The sequence below is a fragment of the Pan troglodytes genome, chromosome 7, assembly GCF_028858775.2.
Source record: "Pan troglodytes isolate AG18354 chromosome 7, NHGRI_mPanTro3-v2.0_pri, whole genome shotgun sequence".
Taxonomy (NCBI): domain Eukaryota; kingdom Metazoa; phylum Chordata; class Mammalia; order Primates; family Hominidae; genus Pan; species Pan troglodytes.
Genome location: NC_072405.2, coordinates 104600829 through 104622396, shown reverse-complemented (window position 1 = coordinate 104622396; position 21568 = coordinate 104600829). Strand labels below are relative to the sequence as shown.

Here is a 21568-nt window from a genome sequence, read left to right as displayed (position 1 = left end):
GAGAGAAATTAGTAAATGTATTAATCTGGACTATGATTATACTTCTAATTTGAGGACTGTATGCCTTGATCACAAGCATTAGTGTATAAAAATATTGAATGGTAAGATTTCATGCAAAGTCCAAATTTTACTAGTGAAAGTTCCATTCAATCAGTTAATTTTCACACTGATGAATGCAATTTTAAAAATCACGTTAAAAAAAAAGAAACCTAGATTGTATCTGATTGTTCTTTTGACTGTTCACTCAGCAGGTATTTCTTGATTGCCTTTTATGGGTTGGGCCTAAAGATAAAACTGTCATCACAGAGCTTCTCATTTGGTGAGGGGAAGGACAAGTAATCCGAATCAAAGTATAGTGTAGTAGATGTGAAAGTTGAGACATAGAGGTGACTTCTTTCCTCACAACAGCAAGTATATAAAGTAATGATTATTTTTCCCCATTGCAAGTATTATGGAAACATAAGTTTTGAAGTAAAGAGGCCTTTGAGATCATTTAGATTCGTCTCTTCACTTTGCATTGGAGAAAACTGAGGCCCAGGAAGATGAACCGACTTACCTAAATACAAATAATCAACGGCATTATTGGGACAAAACCCCACAATTAAAAATTCTTAGTTCTATATTAGCTTATCCCAAAGACTTAGTTGAAATACAGGCAGTGGAAGCTGATGCAGCTGAATTTTCTCTTTTTGTCCAAATATTTTGTCTGTCCCACCAGCTCTTTTAACAATCCCCCTCCTCTTTATTCTCCTTTCTCTTTGTACTTTTACTATTACACAATACAGGGCTGTGGGGAACTGAAAAGAATACTGTGCTTATTCAGAGATCTGAGTAAGAATCATGGTTTTGCCACTGAACTAACTGGTTCTTTGACCTCTTGGGGGTAGTCACTAACCTTCCTAATGTTTTGCCTACTCGTGTAAAACGTGGGTCCTAATAACCACCATAGAGATTTAGAGTGTCTAGTATATACTCTTTCCAGGAAATACTTGTTGAGTGAGTGAATGAAACATTTTATTGTGGCATTTATGTGTTGTGTGTATGTGATGTAAATGTATATATATCTGTGTACATGTGAATTTTATATATATGTGTGTGTGTGTGTGTGTGTGTGTGTAAAAGCACTTCGGGTAAATAGTAAATGGTTAATTATTCTCATGTATTTATCTTAGCCAAGGATAGAATTAGGTTGTAGACTTTAATGCCTCAGACATGTTGTTAATATTAAATGATCATCTTCATCATTGTGAAGATAAAGAAACATCTTAAAATTTGAACTAGTGTTCTATTATTTTGACTGTTTAGGTTTCTCTTTCTTGAAGATGGGCCTTTTATTAGGTGATTTATAATCCTGTAGTCCTTTTTGCTTGGGCAGTATGTGATTTTTCACCTCTATCTTCTCTTTTTCCTTGTTGTCCTTTTTAAAAGATAGAAAAATAATGGGGCCATTTCTTGACTGGAAATCCACAAGGAGCACACTCTTACTTTGCTACAGTGATATAGAGGAAAGCCAAGGACTACATTTCCCATTTTTACTTCCTAGTCTCCTACCTAACAGGAATTGACCTCAAAGATGAAAGTTCATTTCAGTTACTCAGAAACCTAGGAAGATCCACAGAAAACTTACCCTCTGGGTATTTGTTAATGGTAAACATGACTAAACTCTTATTCCTGTGACAGTATAGTTCCACACTGATGAATATTTACATAGTCTACTGGAATCTATTTCTTTTTATCTCCTCTTCTCATCTCCTCATTCTTTTTTCTTTTTTTATCTAATTCAATTTTTATAAACATGATGTAGGCATGCAAATATATCCCCAAAATAATTTTGGTGGGCTTATTATCTAATTTCAGATTTATCAATTGAGACCTGCCTTCTAGTTATATTTGATTTTGCCTTTTTGGGTGATATTTTAGTAAATCTTTTAAATTGTGTTAGCATAGTTTTGAAGAATTACATTGTTATTCTATGATGACTTCATGCTGCTTTAAAGAGGTTCATGAGGCTGGGTGCAGTGGCTCATGCCTTTAATCCCAGCACTTTGGGAGGCTGAGGTGGGCAGATCACTTGAGGTCAGGAGTTCGTGACCAGCCTGGCTAACATGGTGAAACCTTGCCTCTGTTAAAAATACAAAAATTAGCCAGTTGTGGTGGCGCGAACCTGTAATCCCAGGTACTTGGGAGGCTGAGGCACGAGAATTGCTTGAACCTGGGAGGCGGAGGTTGCAGTGAGCTGAGATCACACCACTGCACTCCACCCTGGGCAACAGAGTGATACTCTGTCCCCAGAAAAAAACGCTTTATGAACTTGACATTTATGAATGTAGTAATTAACTTCAAGCAAATAATGGTGGCTAAGTCAATGGAGAATTTATCATTTTTTCTCAGTTCTAATTAATAGGAGTAATGATCATTGTTAGTGTGTTTAGGACTGAAAAGATAGAAAGCCTGTATGTTAAATCTGGGGAGACTTTTTAGAATGAGAAGCTGTGAACATTGGCAAATGCATCTTGGCAAAATTCCAACCTATGCTTTCAGTTGGAAATAGTTCTCTTTGCTCTGAATACTGAACTATTCAATGTTGTGGCTTATTGAATTCCTTACTAGACAATAGTGAATTTCATTGCTTTCGAAGCACTTTTGGGTATATGAAGTTTGGAAGGCTCTTCGTAATTCTTTGCATGAAATCGTTCATCAGTAAGGCATGAGATTTTCTTTTTAAATTTTGTGCCCTTGGGTAACATTACTGTGACTAAATTTTGGACTTTTTTGGCCACAAATGTTGGCAAACATTTCTATCTTAGGGTAATGAAAACAAGATAATGTTGGTTGCTGAAAAAGTGAAATTACAATACTTGTACTTTTACCATTTTTTAAGATTCCCTTGTTATGCCACGACCAGATAAGAATCACCAGTGGGTATTCAATAAGAACTGTTTCCCTCTTGTGGATGTAGTGATTGATCCTTACCTTGTATATCATCTTCGACCACATCAGAAAGAAGGAATCATATTCCTTTATGAATGTGTAATGGGAATGAGGTAGGAAAATAAATCATTTGTTTAATCTAATCTGAATTTTGATTTAACCTGTAACACAATAATGGTTTTCTAAGAAGATCCTGATATAATGAGTCCTGAGGGTACACTATGAATTTCAATTGGTAGGAAAGGTGAATAGTGCTTACTGTGTGCATTTATTCCAAAAGTGGTTCTTGATAGATGCCACGTGCCAAACATACTGCTAGGAGGTGGGCATATGGGAATCAGGACCACGGTCCTTACTTTTAAGTGGCTTTTAAAGTATTTGAGTAAACAGATAAATGCAATTGACCTTAATGTGGTATAATAAAAGCTCACCGACTGCTAGTATGGTAAAGGGTCATAAGAGCAAGTGAAAGAGGCTTTTAATTCTGGTTATAAGAATTTTTTTTTTTTTGGAGACAGAGTCTTACTATGTTGCCCAGACTGGAGTGCAATGGCGTTATCTTGGCTCACTGCAATCTCCATCTCCCAAGTTCAAGTGATTCTTGCGTCTCAGCCTCCTGAGTAGCTAGGATTACAGGCGTGCTCCACCATGCCTGGCTAATTTTTGTATTTTTAGTAGAGACGGGGTTTCACCATGTTGGCCAGGCTGGTCTTGAACTCTTGACCTCAAGAGATCCACCCACCTCAGCCTCCCAAAGTGCTAGGATTACAGGCATGAGCCACTGCACCTGGTTATGAGAATTTTGGAAAAAGATTTTCTTCTGTCTCTACATCTGAAAATAGAAAAAAGTTTCTTCTTCCCTTTTGCATTTTCTGATTAAAGAATAGTAGTATCTTAAAGGTATTTTAGAGGACACAAAAAAACAGGAGAAAAAAAGAATCAAAGGCCGCTGCTAACATTTTTTCCAGTCTTTTTTGTTTATTTGTTTTGGTTTTGTTTTGCCTTGTTTTTAAATGCCAAGACCCTTGATTTTAAAATTTGTCCTTTAAAGGTAGTTGGAAATGAAATTCTCCCCAACTCTAAGAACTCCTTGAATGATGACAAGTTAAGGGAATACTGTCTTCCAGAAACTGTTAACTAGACTCATATTTCCTCCCAAATCTGCTTTTTCTTTCAAAGGTCTTATCTCAGTTGGTCTGTGAATCATCTTTGATTTCTTCTCTCTCACATTCTGAATCTAGTCAAACCTGAACTTTTAATTATTTTAACCTCCTAAATATTGTTTCCTAATCTTTTCTGTCATTCCACTGCAGCATCTCTAGTAACCGATGTCATAAAAATATCATATTTTATCTAGACTATTGCAATGGCTTCTAACCTGTATATTTGCTTCTGATGCTTCTCAAATGTATTCTACTTAAAGCCACCATCTTGAGTTTTCTGAAAAACAGTTCTGAACATGGCATTCCCTTATTTAAAATCATTCAGAGACTCTCAGAACTTAGAACAGTGTTTCCCAAACTGTGATCCCTACTCCACTGGCAGTATATGGGACCATTTTGAGGTGGCAAGTGGACAAGCCTTTAAAAAAATTTGAATAGTAGCATATTTAGTTAATTATTAGAAAAATAGGCTGGGCATGGTGGCTTACACCTGTAATCCCAGCATTTTTGGAGGCCAAGGCAGGTGGATCACTTGAGGTCAGGAGTTCAAGACTAGCCTGGCCAACATGGTGAAATCCCGTCTCTACTAAAAATACAAAAATTACCTGGGTGTGGTGGCAGGCACCTATAATCCTAGCTACTCAGGAGGCTGAGGCAGGAGAATCACTTGAATCCAGGAGGCGGAGGTTGCAGTGAGCCAAGATAGCGCCACTGCACTCCAGCCTGGATGACAGAGCAAGACTCCGTCTGGAGAGAAAAAAAAAAAAAAAGAAAAATAGCACATTAAACTTTTGGTTTCACAGATAAATTATGCTTAGAAAGAGTTTTCTTTTCAAATTTAAGTTAAAATGATTTGAAGAAAAATAATAAATAACATATAGTATCACAGATATGACAACAAATCGTGATGGTAGTCATGAAATACTGGTGTTTGGGAGATGCTGATATATAAGATACAGTCTAAACTCTCAAGGATAAGTATCCTCATCTTTTGTCTTCTACCTGCCGTGGTAGCTTCAGATTTTTCAGTTCAAGCTCCAACTATATTCAGCTACCTAATTAGTGTAGTAATTATTTACCCTTTACAATTTTGCTCAAGGTACATCTCCATAAAGGCTTCCTGTTTGCTCCCTTCTCTTTATCATGAAAGGATGAATCTGGATTTTCTCTTTGCTATTCACTGTATCTCATTGGGCTGACATTTGGTCCTTTGTTGCCAAAGTATTGATCTAAAACAGCCACCTAAATAGTAGCTGTAATTTATGTTGGTAATTTTTTTCTCTATACCTTGAAATGGAACACATATATAAAATTGCATATTGGTTCTTAATTTCTACTAAGAAGAAATACAATTAACTGACAAACTACAGTTGACTCTTGAACAACTCAGGAGTTAGGGGTGCTGACCCACTGTGTAGTCAAAAATCTGCATATAACTTTTGCAGAAACTTAACTAATAAACTACCGTTGACTGGAAGCCTTACTGATAACATAAACACTCAATTTACACATAATTTCATATATGTATTATATACTGTATTTTTACAAGAAAGCCAGAAAAAAGAAAGCATGAAGAAAACCATAAGGAAGAGAAAATGTATTTACTATTCATTAAGAGGAAATGGATCATCATAAAGGTCTTCATCCTTATCATGTTGAGTAGGCTGAGGAAGAGGAGGAAGAGGAAGGGTTGGTTTGGTTGTCTCAGGAGTGGCAGAGGTGGCGGAAGAGGTGGAGGAGATAGAAGGGAGGCAAGAGAGGTAGGCACACTCATTTATAACATTTATTGAAAAAAACCCATATATAAGTGGACTTTCACAGTTCCAACCCTTCTTGTTCAGTGGTCAACTGTATACTTATGTATTTTTGTAATATCCTTAATTCCCTTGGACTTTCTTAACTTTAAAAATATAAAACATACACTTCTAAGGTCTTTAAAAATATAAAGTGGCATAAAAATACATGGTCTTACTAATAATATCTCTAATAACATTTAATTTTAAATTACATAACTTAGTAGGTCTGTAGGATAACAACTTTTACTAAATTATGTGTATTATATCAAGTGTTTAGTGTTTAATTTTTTTATGATGCAGGGAGCTATTTTTGTTGAGGACTTCATTTACTGACAGAATCATAAAATACAGCTCAGTAGATCTTGCTGATTAAATATAATACAACAATATATTTTAAACTGTTTTGATATCTGAAACCAATAAAAATCACTCAACTCTTAGTGATGAGAAACACAGTTATAGTTAAATTATCCATATGCAGATATAAAATTGGAATTCATTTCCAGCCTCTAAATATGTACATGTAATAGTAGCAGATGATTTAGATTCAACTCTCTAATTTCAGATTTATGTTTTGGTAATTTAGTTGACAATATGTAATGGATATAATTATCAAAGATGCAAAAGATGTGTTGTAAATCAGCTAATGAAGTACTAAAAGTCTTCAGTGTCATTACAAAATATCAGTTTCTGGTTCTTGATGATTTTAAGAGCATAAAATATTTTTCTATTGTGATTAAAGGAAGTAAAATTTTTTCTAACAGAATGAATGGCAGTTGTGGAGCTATTCTTGCTGATGAAATGGGTTTAGGGAAGACATTGCAATGTATTTCGCTCATCTGGACCCTGCAGTGTCAGGGACCCTATGGAGGCAAGCCAGTAATAAAGAAGACACTAATTGTCACACCTGGAAGCTTGGTGAATAATTGGAAGAAAGAATTTCAAAAATGGCTAGGAAGTGAAAGGATCAAGATATTTACTGTTGATCAGGTAAGAAACTTAAAAGTTTAGCCTTAGTCATTTAAAAAAAATCTAGTTTTTCAAATCAGTAATTCAGTTTTTACTTGTTAACTCCCTAACCCTTTTGCACAAAAATGGAGTCTTAGCTTACATTTTGGTTTTGAGTTGTTATGGACTGAATGTTTGTGTCCCCCAGATTCATATGTTGAAACCCTAACTTTCAATATAGCAGTATTAGGAGGTGGGCTTGGGAGGTAATTAGGTTTAAATGAGGTCGTGAGGGTAGAGCCACGTGATGAGATTAGCGCCTCCGTAACCAGAGCAAGAGACACCAGAACTTCCTTTCTCTACCACGTGAGGATACAGTAAAAAGCATTCTTCTGCAAGCCAGGAAGAGGGCTCTCACCAGAAGCCAACCATGCTAGCACCCTGATCTTAGACCTTCCACCAGAACTGTGAGAAATAAATGTCTGTTGTTTAAGCCACCCAATCTATGGTATTTTGTTTATAGCAGCCTCAGTTGACTAAGACAGAAAGAGTTAACACATTCCAATTCTTAGTAAGTGACTGTCAGGAATAGGCTGCTTAAATTTGATTTCATATAGTTTCTGTTCCTGATTTTTAAAATACTATCTTTTTTCCTCAGGACCACAAAGTTGAAGAATTCATCAAGTCTATATTTTATTCTGTTCTTATTATCAGTTATGAAATGTTACTTCGTTCCCTGGATCAAATTAAGAATATAAAATTTGATCTTCTAATCTGTGACGAGGGGCATCGTTTGAAGAACAGTGCCATTAAGACAACTACAGCCCTCATTAGCCTTTCTTGTGAGAAAAGAATAATTCTAACTGGTCAGTATTCAGTTTGGGGAAGATATTTTGGAATTTTTGCCTAGTGAACATACAGACTTGTACTATAATGCTTAACATTCAAATAACTGGTGGTGTTGGATGGAATTTATACTAATAAACCTGTGTTAATGAACTCTTGGTAGGATTCTGAATCTTCAAATCCATGTGTAATTTTCTGTAGCCCAGACTTTGGAGTTTTTTAGGAATAAACACAATGATATCATGATAAGGAATTTAGGAGATCAGACTGGATTGCTTGTGCTTGGTTCCCGAGTCTGACATAGCTGTACAACTTGGAGCAAATTATTTAGTGTCTCTGTGCCTCAGTTTTTTTAAATCTCTAAAATAGGAATGATAATACCATCTAACTTTGTAGAGTTCTCATGAGGGTCAGAGGAGTTAATCAATGTAAAGTTCTTGGGAAACTACCTGACACGTGGTAAGTGTTTAATATAAATATCAGTTATTTTTATATGTATATGCTACATATGCATGGTTTATTGTTGGACAGAGCTTCTGGACCCAACTGTCTGGAAAGGTGGAATGGATGGTAAATACGAGAATCCTCTTCTACCTTTTTATTTAAGGCCTAGACTGGAGTATGATCTAAGTAGCTCAATGTAGCTTTTCTCCCATATCTCATCTTGGTCTTGTATGGCCCTTCCACTTCGCCGTTGTGTCAGCAGAATGAAGAAGAGAATTGTATTCATTACTAATATTTACAATTCCCCTATTTTCTACTTGGGGCTTCATTTTCCCTACCATCTTCAGCCCTTTTGGAAGAAGGAATGGTCAGGATATGATTATTCTTACTGTGTCATCGTCATTTTTTCCTTCATGTGTTGTTTATGCATGTCACAGCTCTCTGAAGTTAAATGAAGAGAGAGAAGGAGTATGACCAAAAACTTGTACCTCCTTCCTATACCGATAGGGTGGAAATATGCCCCAGAACAACAGAGAGGAGAAAACTCCTCCTCTTCTGTTCTTACTGTGTTGGGGTGGGGAAGACTATCCACCTTTAAGAAATTCCTCATGATTTGACTTCCAATTTGTATAGGAGGATTGTATTAACCATTATCAAAAGCGATTTTTAAAATGATCTGTACTTTAAAAAAATGATTTTGGGAAATGCTAAATGACCTTTTTATTTTTTGAATTTAATCACGATGATAAAGACAAAAGGACTAGGGTCAAATTTCATAGTTATACCCCCAAGATTTTCTGGATGCCCAATGAATGTTTGTCAATAATAGTGAAGTGGAAACCAAAGAATAGGAAAACTAGTATTGAATATTTATAAAATGCCATTTTTAAAGGAAAAAATGAGTCAGGGAAATGGGAACCATACTCTGAATGATTTTCATATCTTTGGCTGTTTGAGAAGCTGAGTGGATTCGTTATACTTGATTTCCAGTGCTGCAGTTCAGATTTCTTTACTGGCCTTTGATCTTGAGATCACTGGAGCCAGAAAAGTAATGAAAAAAAAAAATGAGTTAGCTGAATTTAGTAACACTGAGTTAGAAGAGAAAAAGACTGTTTCTTCTTACTGCTTAAGATGGGGGTCAGTATTGCTTATTTAAAGAATAGTTGCAGATATAAAGTAAAAATGTTTAGCACTAGAAGGGAGGAGAAAAAGAAATAAAAAAGAAGAGTGAGAAATAAAATATACTGAAAAGTACTGAAGATAAGAAATAAAAGTAGTTCCCTTCCTCACTTGAAAATCATAATTTTCTGTAGCAAAAATGTATAATTTTATTGATATTCTCAATGATAAGCAAATACTAATTTAACTAACATTCCAAATTAAATTTAATCTGCAGTAGAAAATTGATCTAGGATTTCATTCAACAAGAATGTCTTGATAGCAACCAGTGACATTGTTTCATTTGAGGCATTAGTATTGTCCTCTGTATCCTTTGTCAATCTTAGCTTGTTTCTGTTTTGCTGTCCTTATCACTCTTATCCCCTGAGCTATGAATTTAGGTAAAAACTAGCCCTAACTAACCTTTTTAATTTAGAAATACTCATAGTTGGTTTGTGTATTCTTAGAATTGCCTGAATGAAGTCTTTGCTTTTATGGGCAGGACGTTTTACCCCAAGATGATTTGTTCCTTATTATGAAAGTACATGTTTGTATAGGAGTGTGTACAGTGATATATACATGATAGGTGCTCAATAACTGAGAATCAAATGAAAATAATTTTGATTTTGTTTCCTCATATTATCTAGCCCAGTGCTGTGGAGTTAATATTTACTGGAAAATGGTTAGGATTCAGTTTGATTGATAGAGGGGTATTAGTCTTGTAGCACTGCCATAGCAAAAGACCACAGACTAAACAACAGACATTTATTTTCTCACAGTTCTCGAGACTGGAAGTCCAAGATCAAGATGTCAGCAGGTTTGGTTTCTATTGAGATCTCCCTGCTTGGCTTGCAGAGAGCTGCCTTCTCCCTATGTCCTCATGTACTCTATCCTCTCTGCAAATGTATTCGTGGAGTATGTCTCTCTCTTCTTAGAAGGATACCAGTCATATTGGATTAGGGCCCCATCCTTAGGACCTCATTTAACCTTAACTGCCTTCTTAAAGTTCCTATCTCCAAAAACAGTCACATTGGGGGTTAGAGCTTCAACATAGGAATTTTAGGGAGATACAGTTCAGCCCACAATTAAGAGCTGAATGATTATTATAAGATCTTCAATGCCCTTTCATTATATCATAGAAAAGATAAATCTGAGATTAATTCTTTACTGTTATAAATAATGTGATGAATATCTGCAAGCATATACTCTTTGTGTATAGATTCCTAGAAGTGGGCTTATAGGATTAAAAGGAAAAATATAAATGTGTATAAAAAGCTCTCAGAGCTTTCTATGGAGGTTACAGGAGGATATAGGTGTAGGTTATTGACAGTGTTGGGTTGGGTGGTAGATTTATTTCTTTTTAAAAAAAACAAACCAAAAAACAAAGAAAAAGCTTTTTTTTTGTAGGGATAGGGTGGAGGTAGGGAAAAGAAAGAGTCCTTTCATTTTCTCAGAAGTTTCTTTCCCATACTCTTGAAAATAGTCTTAGTAAGTACACCAACTTAACTTGAAAATCTTTAGTTTTTTCTTTTTTTCTTCTACAGGTTTTACCTAGTCTAGAATTAGAGCACTGAAATAGCAAATGGGGGTCTAAATTACCACTAGAAAGCAATGTGACAAACTCTTACAATGATGCTATACTATACTATTGGTTCTCTCTTGTAGCCATATTCCCCTTCTCATCTTTTTCCCCCCTTCCTTACTCTTTTTCCTTCTTCTTTTCTGCCCTAAATCCTTTTTCCTATTCCCTTCTTGTGTTCTGCTTTTCTTCTTTTGTCCAGTTTTGCTCTTGCCTCTTCCCTTTGTATATCAGTTGGGATGATTTCAGATGCTGGTAACAGATGATCTGAATCAGATGTGCTTATTCCCCCATATAACTGGAAGTCTAAAGGTAGGCCAGGCTACAACAACCCAATGTCATCAAGGATTCTGGTTATGTCTTCTGCTCTGCCATATTTGGTGTTGGCTTCATCCTCAGGCTGGTAGCAAGTGACTGCAGCAGTTCCAGACATCACAGCTAGATGTGATGATATCCAAAGGAGAACAGGACTGGCTCTTGTTGTTTCTCTGTGTTTAAGAGGGACTTTCCTCAAAGCCCCTCTGTGATGACTTCTCATGTCTCATTGGCCAGGATGAGTCACATGCTACTGATGGAACTTCTTGGTGCCCTTTCTAGCTCTCCTTTTCTGGGCTGTTGTATCCATCCTTTAGCTGCTGGTACTATTGATTAAACAACTTAGAACCCCTTCCTTTTCTGGAGAATTATCTTTGATTGAATGAGAGCTGTATTCTCCTCTATAGTTTGCAATCAACGACTGACTGATTTAGGGGTAAGCAGCAAATGGCAGCTCCCTTGCCTTAGAGTGATTTCAGGACCAACGTTATGGTGCAGTTTATGCTCTAGAGCTCCCTGTAATTTAGCTCAAGCTAAATTATAGCTGAGGCCATTCTTGCTTAGTTTCTTCCCCTACCATTTTCTGATTCCATTTTTCCCTTTCTCCTGAGAGCTCTCCCTCTGTAAATCACGTGCAAACAAATCACTGTCTTAGGCTCTGCTTCCAGTGAACGCAGTATGAGATAAGAACCCTTGTGTATGTCAGTCATTTGCAAAGGAGGGGACAGAATTACTATGATTGACTTAATCATTTGGGGTTTGATGAATGTCTGAAAGCCAACCACAGTGATCCTTCTACCGTTCTTTCTCGTCTTTCCTATACTCCCCAATCTTTGTCATCATCATGCATATTCTTTTAGAGGCTTAACTGAATATATACCAACATAAATGTATTTTTCCCAACTCTTTCAATGATGTGTCTAAAAATTTAAAACTGACTAGATGTGTTAAATTTAAAAAAATTAGCAATTGCTGGTCCAACCTGGGGGTGGGGAGGACCCATTAAGTTTTAGGGAGGTGATTATTAAATTCCTTGACATTAAAAAAGTTATGTCATCTATCTTAATGAAATAAATGCATTTTTATTTACTTTTCACATTATTTATATCTTTGGACAGCATTTTCTAATCTCTTATTTGAAAGCCATCTGATATTACATTGTTTGTGCTGATTTATATGTTCTTTTGGCACTATTATAATTATTGAAACATGCTAATGTTTCTTTGAAAATTAGCCAAAAGCAATTGCATACTATATGTAATATATAGAAGGTATATGAATCCATTACAGTCTGTATTAACCCTTTGGATGGTGAAGATCTTAATTTGATCTGATAACTTTGAAAGGTAGTAATAATAGGTGCCATTCAATGAGTGTCTACTGAGTGTCAGGCATTTTGCTGGGTACTTCATATCCATTGTCTCTACTTTTCATTATAATTATTCTGGGAATTTATTATCTTCATACGTTTATAAATGAAAAAAAATCCTGAGTTTAAAGGACTTAAGCAGTTTGTCCAAAGTCACACAGCTATAATAACAGTAAAGTTACTAAAGTTATAGAACATTTATTATGCTGTAGGCACCATTCAAAGTATATTATATGGATTGACTACTTTGATCCTCACAACCCTAGGAACGACTGTTATTATCTGCATTTTACAGAAAATAAACTGGTGTAAATAACTTTCTCAGGGTCACTCAAGGGAGTAAGTGATGCAGGTAGGATTTGAACCTAAGCAGTCAGACTCCACTGAGCCTGCACTCAGTCTCTATGCTATACTACTATGTAAGAACTTAGTATGCAATTAAAACCAGAGTTAAAAGTTTATGTGGTGATTAATATGTTTTAACTTGCTTTGACTGCTCTTTCTTAGTTTTAGGCAATTTGCTTGTATTTATTCCTTTTAGGGAATAAATTTCTCCAAACTTCCATTGTGGTTTTGCTATAAACCTGAGATTGTGATTGTAAAACACAAACTTGACCTTTTCCTCATTTTTGTCTCTCTTTAGGTACTCCAATTCAGAATGATCTGCAGGAATTTTTTGCATTAATTGATTTTGTAAATCCAGGAATATTAGGCTCTTTGTCATCTTATAGGAAAATATATGAAGAACCCATCATTTTATCGAGAGAACCTTCTGCTTCTGAGGTATAATTTACTCTAATAAATAGGTTTTTAAAAAGCCATATGTCTGAGGAAATCATCCATAACTTCGTATTATTTTGATTTAGAAAAATCAATAGTGTGAACTCTTTATTTTTCTCCACAATCCTTCGTTTCTTGCATTCCTTATTTTAGAATATGACATCACTTGTCTAAAATTCATGAATAGGAACTTCACAAAGAATTATGACAATAAACATATAAAAATGTTCATCTTTACTAGTTTTGAAAAAAGTAGAACAAAATAACCAAAGTGACTTTTGTACTTTTCTATTGGTGTGTGTTTGTTTATTTAGAGATGGTGTCACTCTGTGTTGCCCAGTCTGGCCTTGAACTCCTGGAGTATCCTTTTGCCTCAGCCTCCCGAGTAGCTGGGACTGCAGGTGTATACCACCTCCCCAACTTGGATTTACTAGTAGTAGCAAGTGTAGACAAGAGTCTCCTATTTGGAATGTAAATTGTTGGTTGGAATGTACATTGGCACAACTTGGGGAAAGTTTGGCAATGTATATCAAAAGCATTAAAATTGTGTATATCTTGTGGCCTGGCAATACTCCTTTTATGAATTTATTATTTAAAAAATAGTACATTTATTTAAAAACTTAGCTGGCTGGGTGTGGTGGCTCATTCCTGTAATCCCAGCACTTTGGGAGGCTGAGGCGGGTGGATCACTAGGTCAAGAGATCGAGACCATCCTGGCCAACATGGTGAAACCCCGTCTCTACTAAAAATACAAAAATTAGCTGGGCATGGTGGCACATGCCTGTAGTCCCACCTACTCAGGAGAATCACTTGAACCCGGGAGGCAGAGGTTGCAGTGAGCTGAGATCATGCCACTGCACTTTAGCCTGGTGACAGAGTGAAACTCCATCTCAAAAAAAAAAAACAAAACTAAAAAACTAAAAACTTATCTGTAAGGTATAGGGTGACCTTATGTCTACCAAAAAAAAAAAAAAAAAAATCAGCCAGGTGTGGTGGCATGAACCTGTGGTCCCAGCTACTTGGGAGGCTGAGGTGGGAGGATTGCTTGAGCCTGGGAGGTGGAGGTTGTAGTGAGCTGAGATCACATCACTGCACTCCAGCCCTGGGCGACAGAGTGAGACTCTGTTTCAAAAAAATAAAACGAAATAAAAACTTAGCTGTAAGGGTAAAAAATTAGAAACTGGCTGGGCACAGTGGCTCATGCCTGTAATCCCAGCACTTTGGGAGGCTGAGGCAGGTGGATCACTTGATGTCAGGAGTTTAAGATCAGCCTGGCCAACATGGTGAAACCCCGTCTTTACTAAAAATATAAAAATTAGCCAGATGTAGTGGTGTGTGCCTGTAATCCCAGCTACTCAGGAGGCTGAGGCAGGAGGTTCCCTTGAACCCGGGAGGTGGAGGTTGCAGTGAGCCGAGATCGTGCCACTGCACTCCAGCCTGGGTGATAGAGCAGGACTCTGTCTCAAAAACAACAACAACAAAAAAAGAAGCAAACTAAAGGAAACACAAATGGGAAACAAACATTTTTAAAGGTAGGACAATGGTTAAATTATGGTCTACGTGTTGTATACAGACTATATTTCATTGACTCTAAGATTCTACCAATTATAGGATATATCATTATTTTGTTATTTAGGAGACTGTGACTTCACTTAATTAAATGGTTATGCTAAACATATAAATAGATCATGGTTGGTTTTTCTGTCCCTATACTCATATTTTATTTCTTCTTTTAAAATTTGTTGGGAAGCAATGAGTAAATGGTTTATCATTATGAAATCTTTAATGTTCATTTTAAGTGTATTTTTGTCTATAACACTTTCATTTAAGTCTGCTATTTTTCCATAGGAAGAAAAGGAGTTAGGAGAAAGAAGAGCAGCTGAACTTACTTGCCTCACTGGACTCTTTATCCTTAGAAGAACCCAAGAAATTATAAATAAATATCTCCCACCTAAAATAGAGAATGTTGTCTTTTGCCGACCAGGAGCACTACAGATTGAGCTTTATCGAAAGCTGTTAAATTCTCAGGTTGTCAGGTTCTGCCTTCAAGGGTTGTTGGAAAATAGTCCCCATCTAATATGTATAGGAGCTCTTAAAAAACTGTGCAATCACCCCTGCCTTTTGTTCAACTCTATAAAGGTAAGTGCATAGTATCTGAAACTGTGTCAGGGATATGAGGGTTCTATAGTATATGAATCTAAGAGGGCAGACAGGGCTAATTTCTGAGGTTGCATTTGTGGGTTTTCAAAGCATGTCCACACTCCTAGAGCTGAAGTAGGGAAGAGATGAGTTTGAGGTACTGCCTTCTATAGTTTGTGTCCAATCCCCTTTGGCACCTTATCTAATACTTGGCGATCGTCTCCCTTCCTATTTTATGTTAATATAGTCTGTCAGTTTTGTTTGTTTGGTGCTGACAAATACAAAATGTGCCATTAAAAATAATTTATTTTTTTCTCATTTTGAAAGTGATACATGATTGTGCATAAAATTTAGAAAATTCAGAAAATCACAAAGAAAATAAAAATCATCTTAAGCTCAACCCATGGAAAATCACATTTTGGTATTAATAATATTAGCTAACAGTTATTAAGCACTAATTATATACAGGTTGAGCATTCCTAATCTGGAAATTAGAAATTCAAAATGCTCCAAAATTCAAAACTTTTTGAGTGCCAACATGACATCACAGGTGGGAAATTCCATACCTGACATCTTTGCTTTCTGATGTTAAGTGCGCACAGACTTTGTTTCATGCACAAAGTTATTAAAAATACTGTATAAAATTACCTTCAGCCTATGTGTATAAGGTATATATGAAATATAAATGAATTTCATGTTTAGACTTGCAGCCCATGCCCAAGATGCAAATATTCCAAAATCTGAAAAAATCTGAAATCTGAACCACTTCTGTTCCCAAGTATTTTGGATAAAGGATGGTCAACCTGTACCAATCACTAAGTGCTTTATTAGTGTTATTTTATTTATTATTTACAAAACTCTATGGAATAAGTACTATTATTTCCCCATTTTTTTGGTGAGGAAATAGGGGCTCAGATATATATGTATATATGTATATATATTATATATAAAATCTATATATATAATCTATATATATATAATCTTATTCTAGAGAAACTTAATAATGCTGTTTATTTATTTGTTTATTTATTTATTTATTTATTTTTTCTTTTTTTTTTTTTTTTTTAATTATACTTTAAGTTTTAGGGTACATGTGCACATTGTGCAGGTTAGTTACATATGTATACAAGTGCCATGCTGGTGCGCTGCACCCACCAACTCGTCATCCAGCATTAGGTATATGTCCCAATGCTATCCCTCCCCCCTCCCCCCTCCCCACCACAGTCCCCAGAGTATGATATTCCCCTTCCTGTGTCCATGTGATCTCATTGTTCAATTCCCACCTATGAGTGAGAATATGCGGTGTTTGGTTTTTTGTTCTTGTGATAGTTTACTGAGAATGATGGTTTCCAATTTCATCCATGTCCCTACAAAGGATATGAACTCATCATTTTTTATGGCTGCATAGTATTCCATGGTGTATATGTGCCACATTTTCTTAATCCAGTCTATCATTGTTGGACATTTGGGTTGGTTCCAAGTCTTTGCTATTGTGAATAATGCCGCAATAAACATACGTGTGCATGTGTCTTTATAGCAGCATGATTTATAGTCATTTGGGTATATACCCAGTAATGGGATGGCTGGGTCAAATGGTATTTCTAGTTCTAGATCCCTGAGGAATCGCCACACTGACTTCCACAATGGTTGAACTAGTTTACAGTCCCACCAACAGTGTAAAAGTGTTCCTATTTCTCCACATCCTCTCCAGCACCTGTTGTTTCCTGACTTTTGAATGATTGCCATTCTAACTGGTGTGAGATGATATCTCATAGTGGTTTTGATTTGCATTTCTCTGATGGCCAGTGATGATGAGCATTTTTTCATGTGTTTTTTGGCTGCATAAATGTCTTCTTTTGAGAAGTGCCTGTTCATGTCCTTTGCCCACTTTTTGATGGGGTTGTTTGTTTTTTTCTTGTAAATTTGTTTGAGTTCACTGTAGATTCTGGATATTAGCCCTTTGTCAGATGAGTAGGTTGTGAAAATTTTCTCCCATGTTGTAGGTTGCCTATTCACTCTGATGGTAGTTTCTTTTGCTGTGCAGAAGCTCTTTAGTTTAATTAGATCCCATTTGTCAATTTTGGCTTTTGTTGCCATTGCTTTTGGTGTTTTGGACATGAAGTCCTTGCCCATGCCTATGTCCTGAATGGTAATGCCTAGGTTTTCTTCTAGGGTTTTTATGGTTTTAGGTCTAACGTTTAAATCTTTAATCCATCTTGAATTGATTTTTGTATAAGGTGTAAGGAAGGGATCCAGTTTCAGCTTTCTACATATGGCTAGCCAGTTTTCCCAGCACCATTTATTAAATAGGGAATCCTTTCCCCATTGCTTGTTTTTTCTCAGGTTTGTCAAAGATCAGATAGTTGTAGGTAAGCGGCGTTATTTCTGAGGGCTCTGTTCTGTTCCATTGATCTATATTTCTGTTTTGGTACCAGTACCATGCTGTTTTGGTTACTGTAGCCTTGTAGTATAGTTTGAAGTCAGGTAGTGTGATGCCTCCAGCTTTGTTCTTTTGGCTTAGGATTGACTTGGCGATGCGGGCTCTCTTTTGGTTCCATATGAACTTTAAAGTAGTTTTTTCCAATTCTGAGAAGAAAGTCATTGGTAGCTTGATGGGGATGGCATTGAATCTGTAAATTACCTTGGGCAGTATGGCCATTTTCAGGATATTGATTCTTCCTATCCATGAGCATGGAATGTTCTTCCATTTGTTTGTATCCTCTTTTATTTCCTTGAGCAGTGGTTTGTAGTTCTCCTTGAAGAGGTGCTTCACATCCCTTGTAAGTTGGATTCCTAGGTATTTTATTCTCTTTGAAGCAATTGTGAATGGGAGTTCACTCATGATTTGGCTCTCTGTTTGTCTGTTGTTGGTGTATAAGAATGCTTGTGATTTTTGTACATTGATTTTGTATCCTGAGACTTTGCTGAAGTTGCTTATCAGCTTAAGGAGATTTTGGGCTGAGACGATGGGGTTTTCTAGATAAACAATCATGTCGTCTGCAAACAGGGACAATTTGACTTCCTCTTTTCCTAATTGAATACCCTTTATTTCCTTCTCCTGCCTGATTGCCCTGGCCAGAACTTCCAACACTATGTTGAATAGGAGCGGTGAGAGAGGGCATCCCTGTCTTGCGCCAGTTTTCACAGGGAATGCTTCCAGTTTTTGCCCATTCAGTATGATATTGGCTGTGGGTTTGTCATAGATAGCTCTTATTATTTTGAAATATGTCCCATCAATACCTAATTTATTGAGAGTTTTTAGCATGAAGGGTTGTTGAATTTTGTCAAAGGCTTTTTCTGCATCTATTGAGATAATCATGTGGTTTTTGTCTTTGGCTCTGTTTATATGCTGGATTACATTTATTGATTTGCGTATGTTGAACCAGCCTTGCATCCCAGGGATGAAGCCCACTTGATCATGGTGGATAAGCTTTTTGATGTGCTGCTGGATTCGGTTTGCCAGTATTTTATTGAGGATTTTTGCATCAATGTTCATCAAGGATATTGGTCTAAAATTCTCTTTTTTGGTTGTGTCTCTGCCAGGCTTTGGTATCAGAATGATGCTGGCCTCATAAAATGAGTTAGGGAGGATTCCCTCTTTTTCTATTGATTGGAATAGTTTCAGAAGGAATGGTACCAGTTCCTCCTTGTACCTCTGGTAGAATTCGGCTGTGAATCCATCTGGTCCTGGACTCTTTTTGGTTGGTAAACTATTGATTATTGCCACAATTTCAGCTCCTGTTATTGGTCTATTCAGAGATTCAACTTCTTCCTGGTTTAATCTTGGGAGAGTGTATGTGTCCAGGAATTTATCCATTTCTTCTAGATTTTCTAGTTTATTTGCGTAGAGGTGTTTGTAGTATTCTCTGATGGTAGTTTGTATTTCTGTGGGATCGGTGGTGATATCCCCTTTATCATTTTTTATTGCGTCTATTTGATTCTTCTCTCTTTTTTTCTTTATTAGTCTTGCTAGCGGTCTATCAATTTTGTTGATCCTTTCAAAAAACCAGCTCCTGGATTCATTAATTTTTTGAAGGGTTTTTTGTGTCTCTATTTCCTTCAGTTCTGCTCTGATTTTAGTTATTTCTTGCCTTCTGCTAGCTTTTGAATGTGTTTGCTCTTGCTTTTCTAGTTCTTTTAATTGTGATGTTAGGGTGTCAATTTTGGATCTTTCCTGCTTTCTCTTGTGGGCATTTAGTGCTATAAATTTCCCTCTGCACACTGCTTTGAATGCGTCCCAGAGATTCTGGTATGTTGTGTCTTTGTTCTCATTGGTTTCAAAGAACATCTTTATTTCTGCCTTCATTTCGTTATGTACCCAGCAGTCATTCAGGAGCAGGTTGTTCAGTTTCCATGTAGTTGAGCGGCTTTGAGTGAGATTCTTAATCCTGAGTTCTAGTTTGATTGCACTGTGGTCTGAGAGATAGTTTGTTATAATTTCTGTTCTTTTACATTTGCTGAGGAGAGCTTTACTTCCCAGTATGTGGTCAATTTTGGAATAGGTGTGGTGTGGTGCTGAAAAAAATGTATATTCTGTTGATTTGGGGTGGAGAGTTCTGTAGATGTCTATTAGGTCCGCTTGGTGCAGAGCTGAGTTCAATTCCTGGGTATACTTGTTGACTTTCTGTCTCGTTGATCTGTCTAATGTTGACAGTGGGGTGTTAAAGTCTCCCATTATTAATGTGTGGGAGTCTAAGTCTCTTTGTAGGTCACTCAGGACTTGCTTTATGAATCTGGGTGCTCCTGTATTGGGTGCATAAATATTTAGGATAGTTAGCTCCTCTTGTTGAATTGATCCCTTTACCATTATGTAATGGCCTTCTTTGTCTCTTTTGATCTTTGTTGGTTTAAAGTCTGTTTTATCAGAGACTAGGATTGCAACCCCTGCCTTTTTTTGTTTTCCATTTGCTTGGTAGATCTTCCTCCATCCTTTTATTTTGAGCCTATGTGTGTCTCTGCACGTGAGATGGGTTTCCTGAATACAGCACACTGATGGGTCTTGACTCTTTATCCAACTTGCCAGTGTGTGTCTTTTAATTGGAGAATTTAGTCCATTTACATTTAAAGTTAATATTGTTATGTGTGAATTTGATCCTGTCATTATGATGTTAGCTGGTGATTTTGCTCGTTAGTTGATGCAGTTTCTTCCTAGTCTTGATGGTCTTTACATTTTGGCATGATTTTGCAGCGGCTGGTACCGGTTGTTCCTTTCCATGTTTAGCGCTTCCTTCAGGAGCTCTTTTAGGGCAGGCCTGGTGGTGACAAAATCGGTCAGCATTTGCTTGTCTGTAAAGTATTTTATTTCTCCTTCACTTATGAAGCTTAGTTTGGCTGGATATGAAATTCTGGGTTGAAAATTCTTTTCTTTAAGAATGTTGAATATTGGCCCCCACTCTCTTCTGGCTTGTAAGGTTTCTGCCGAGAGATCCGCTGTTAGTCTGATGGGCTTCCCTTTGAGGGTAACCCGACCTTTCTGTCTGGCTGCCCTTAACATTTTTTCCTTCATTTCAACTTTGGTGAATCTGACAATTATGTGTCTTGGAGTTGCTCTTCTCGAGGAGTATCTTTGTGGCGTTCTCTGTATTTCCCGAATCTGAACGTTGGCCTGCCTTGCTAGATTGGGGAAGTTCTCCTGGATAATATCCTGCAGAGTGTTTTCCAACTTGGTTTCATTCTCCGCATCACTTTCAGGTACACCAATCAGACGTAGATTTGGTCTTTTCACATAGTCCCATATTTCTTGGAGGCTTTGCTCATTTCTTTTTATTCTTTTTTCTCTAGACTTCCCTTCTCACTTCGTTTCATTCATTTCATCTTCCATTGCTGATACCCTTTCTTCCAGTTGATCGCATCGGCTCCTGAGGCTTCTGCATTCTTCACGTAGTTCTCGAGCCTTGGTTTTCAGCTCCATCAGCTCCTTTAAGCACTTCTCTGTATTGGTTATTCTAGTTATACATTCTTCTAAATTTTTTTCAAAGTTTTCAACTTCTTTGCCTTTGGTTTGAATGTCCTCCCGTAGCTCAGAGTAATTTGATCGTCTGAAGACTTCTTCTCTCAGCTCGTCAAAATCATTCTCCATCCAGCTTTGTTCCGTTGCTGG

General features: G+C 36.7%; 1 protein-coding gene across 2 annotated transcripts in view; it reads left to right on the top strand.

Annotated features, from left to right (window-relative positions):
* RAD54B (RAD54 homolog B) overlaps positions 1–21568 on the top strand; it is a 108882-nt gene that overhangs the window by 68137 nt on the left and 19177 nt on the right. For both annotated transcript variants that reach the window (XR_010159635.1, XM_001142757.7), the window contains exons 6-10: positions 2882–3044; positions 6655–6880; positions 7497–7704; positions 13193–13332; positions 15178–15468. Coding sequence is in view for 1 of the 2 variants with exons in the window: in XM_001142757.7 (XP_001142757.1) it covers positions 2882–3044; positions 6655–6880; positions 7497–7704; positions 13193–13332; positions 15178–15468 (1028 nt within the window). In the remaining variant the exon portion in view is untranslated. The remainder of the gene's footprint in view (positions 1–2881; positions 3045–6654; positions 6881–7496; positions 7705–13192; positions 13333–15177; positions 15469–21568) is intronic.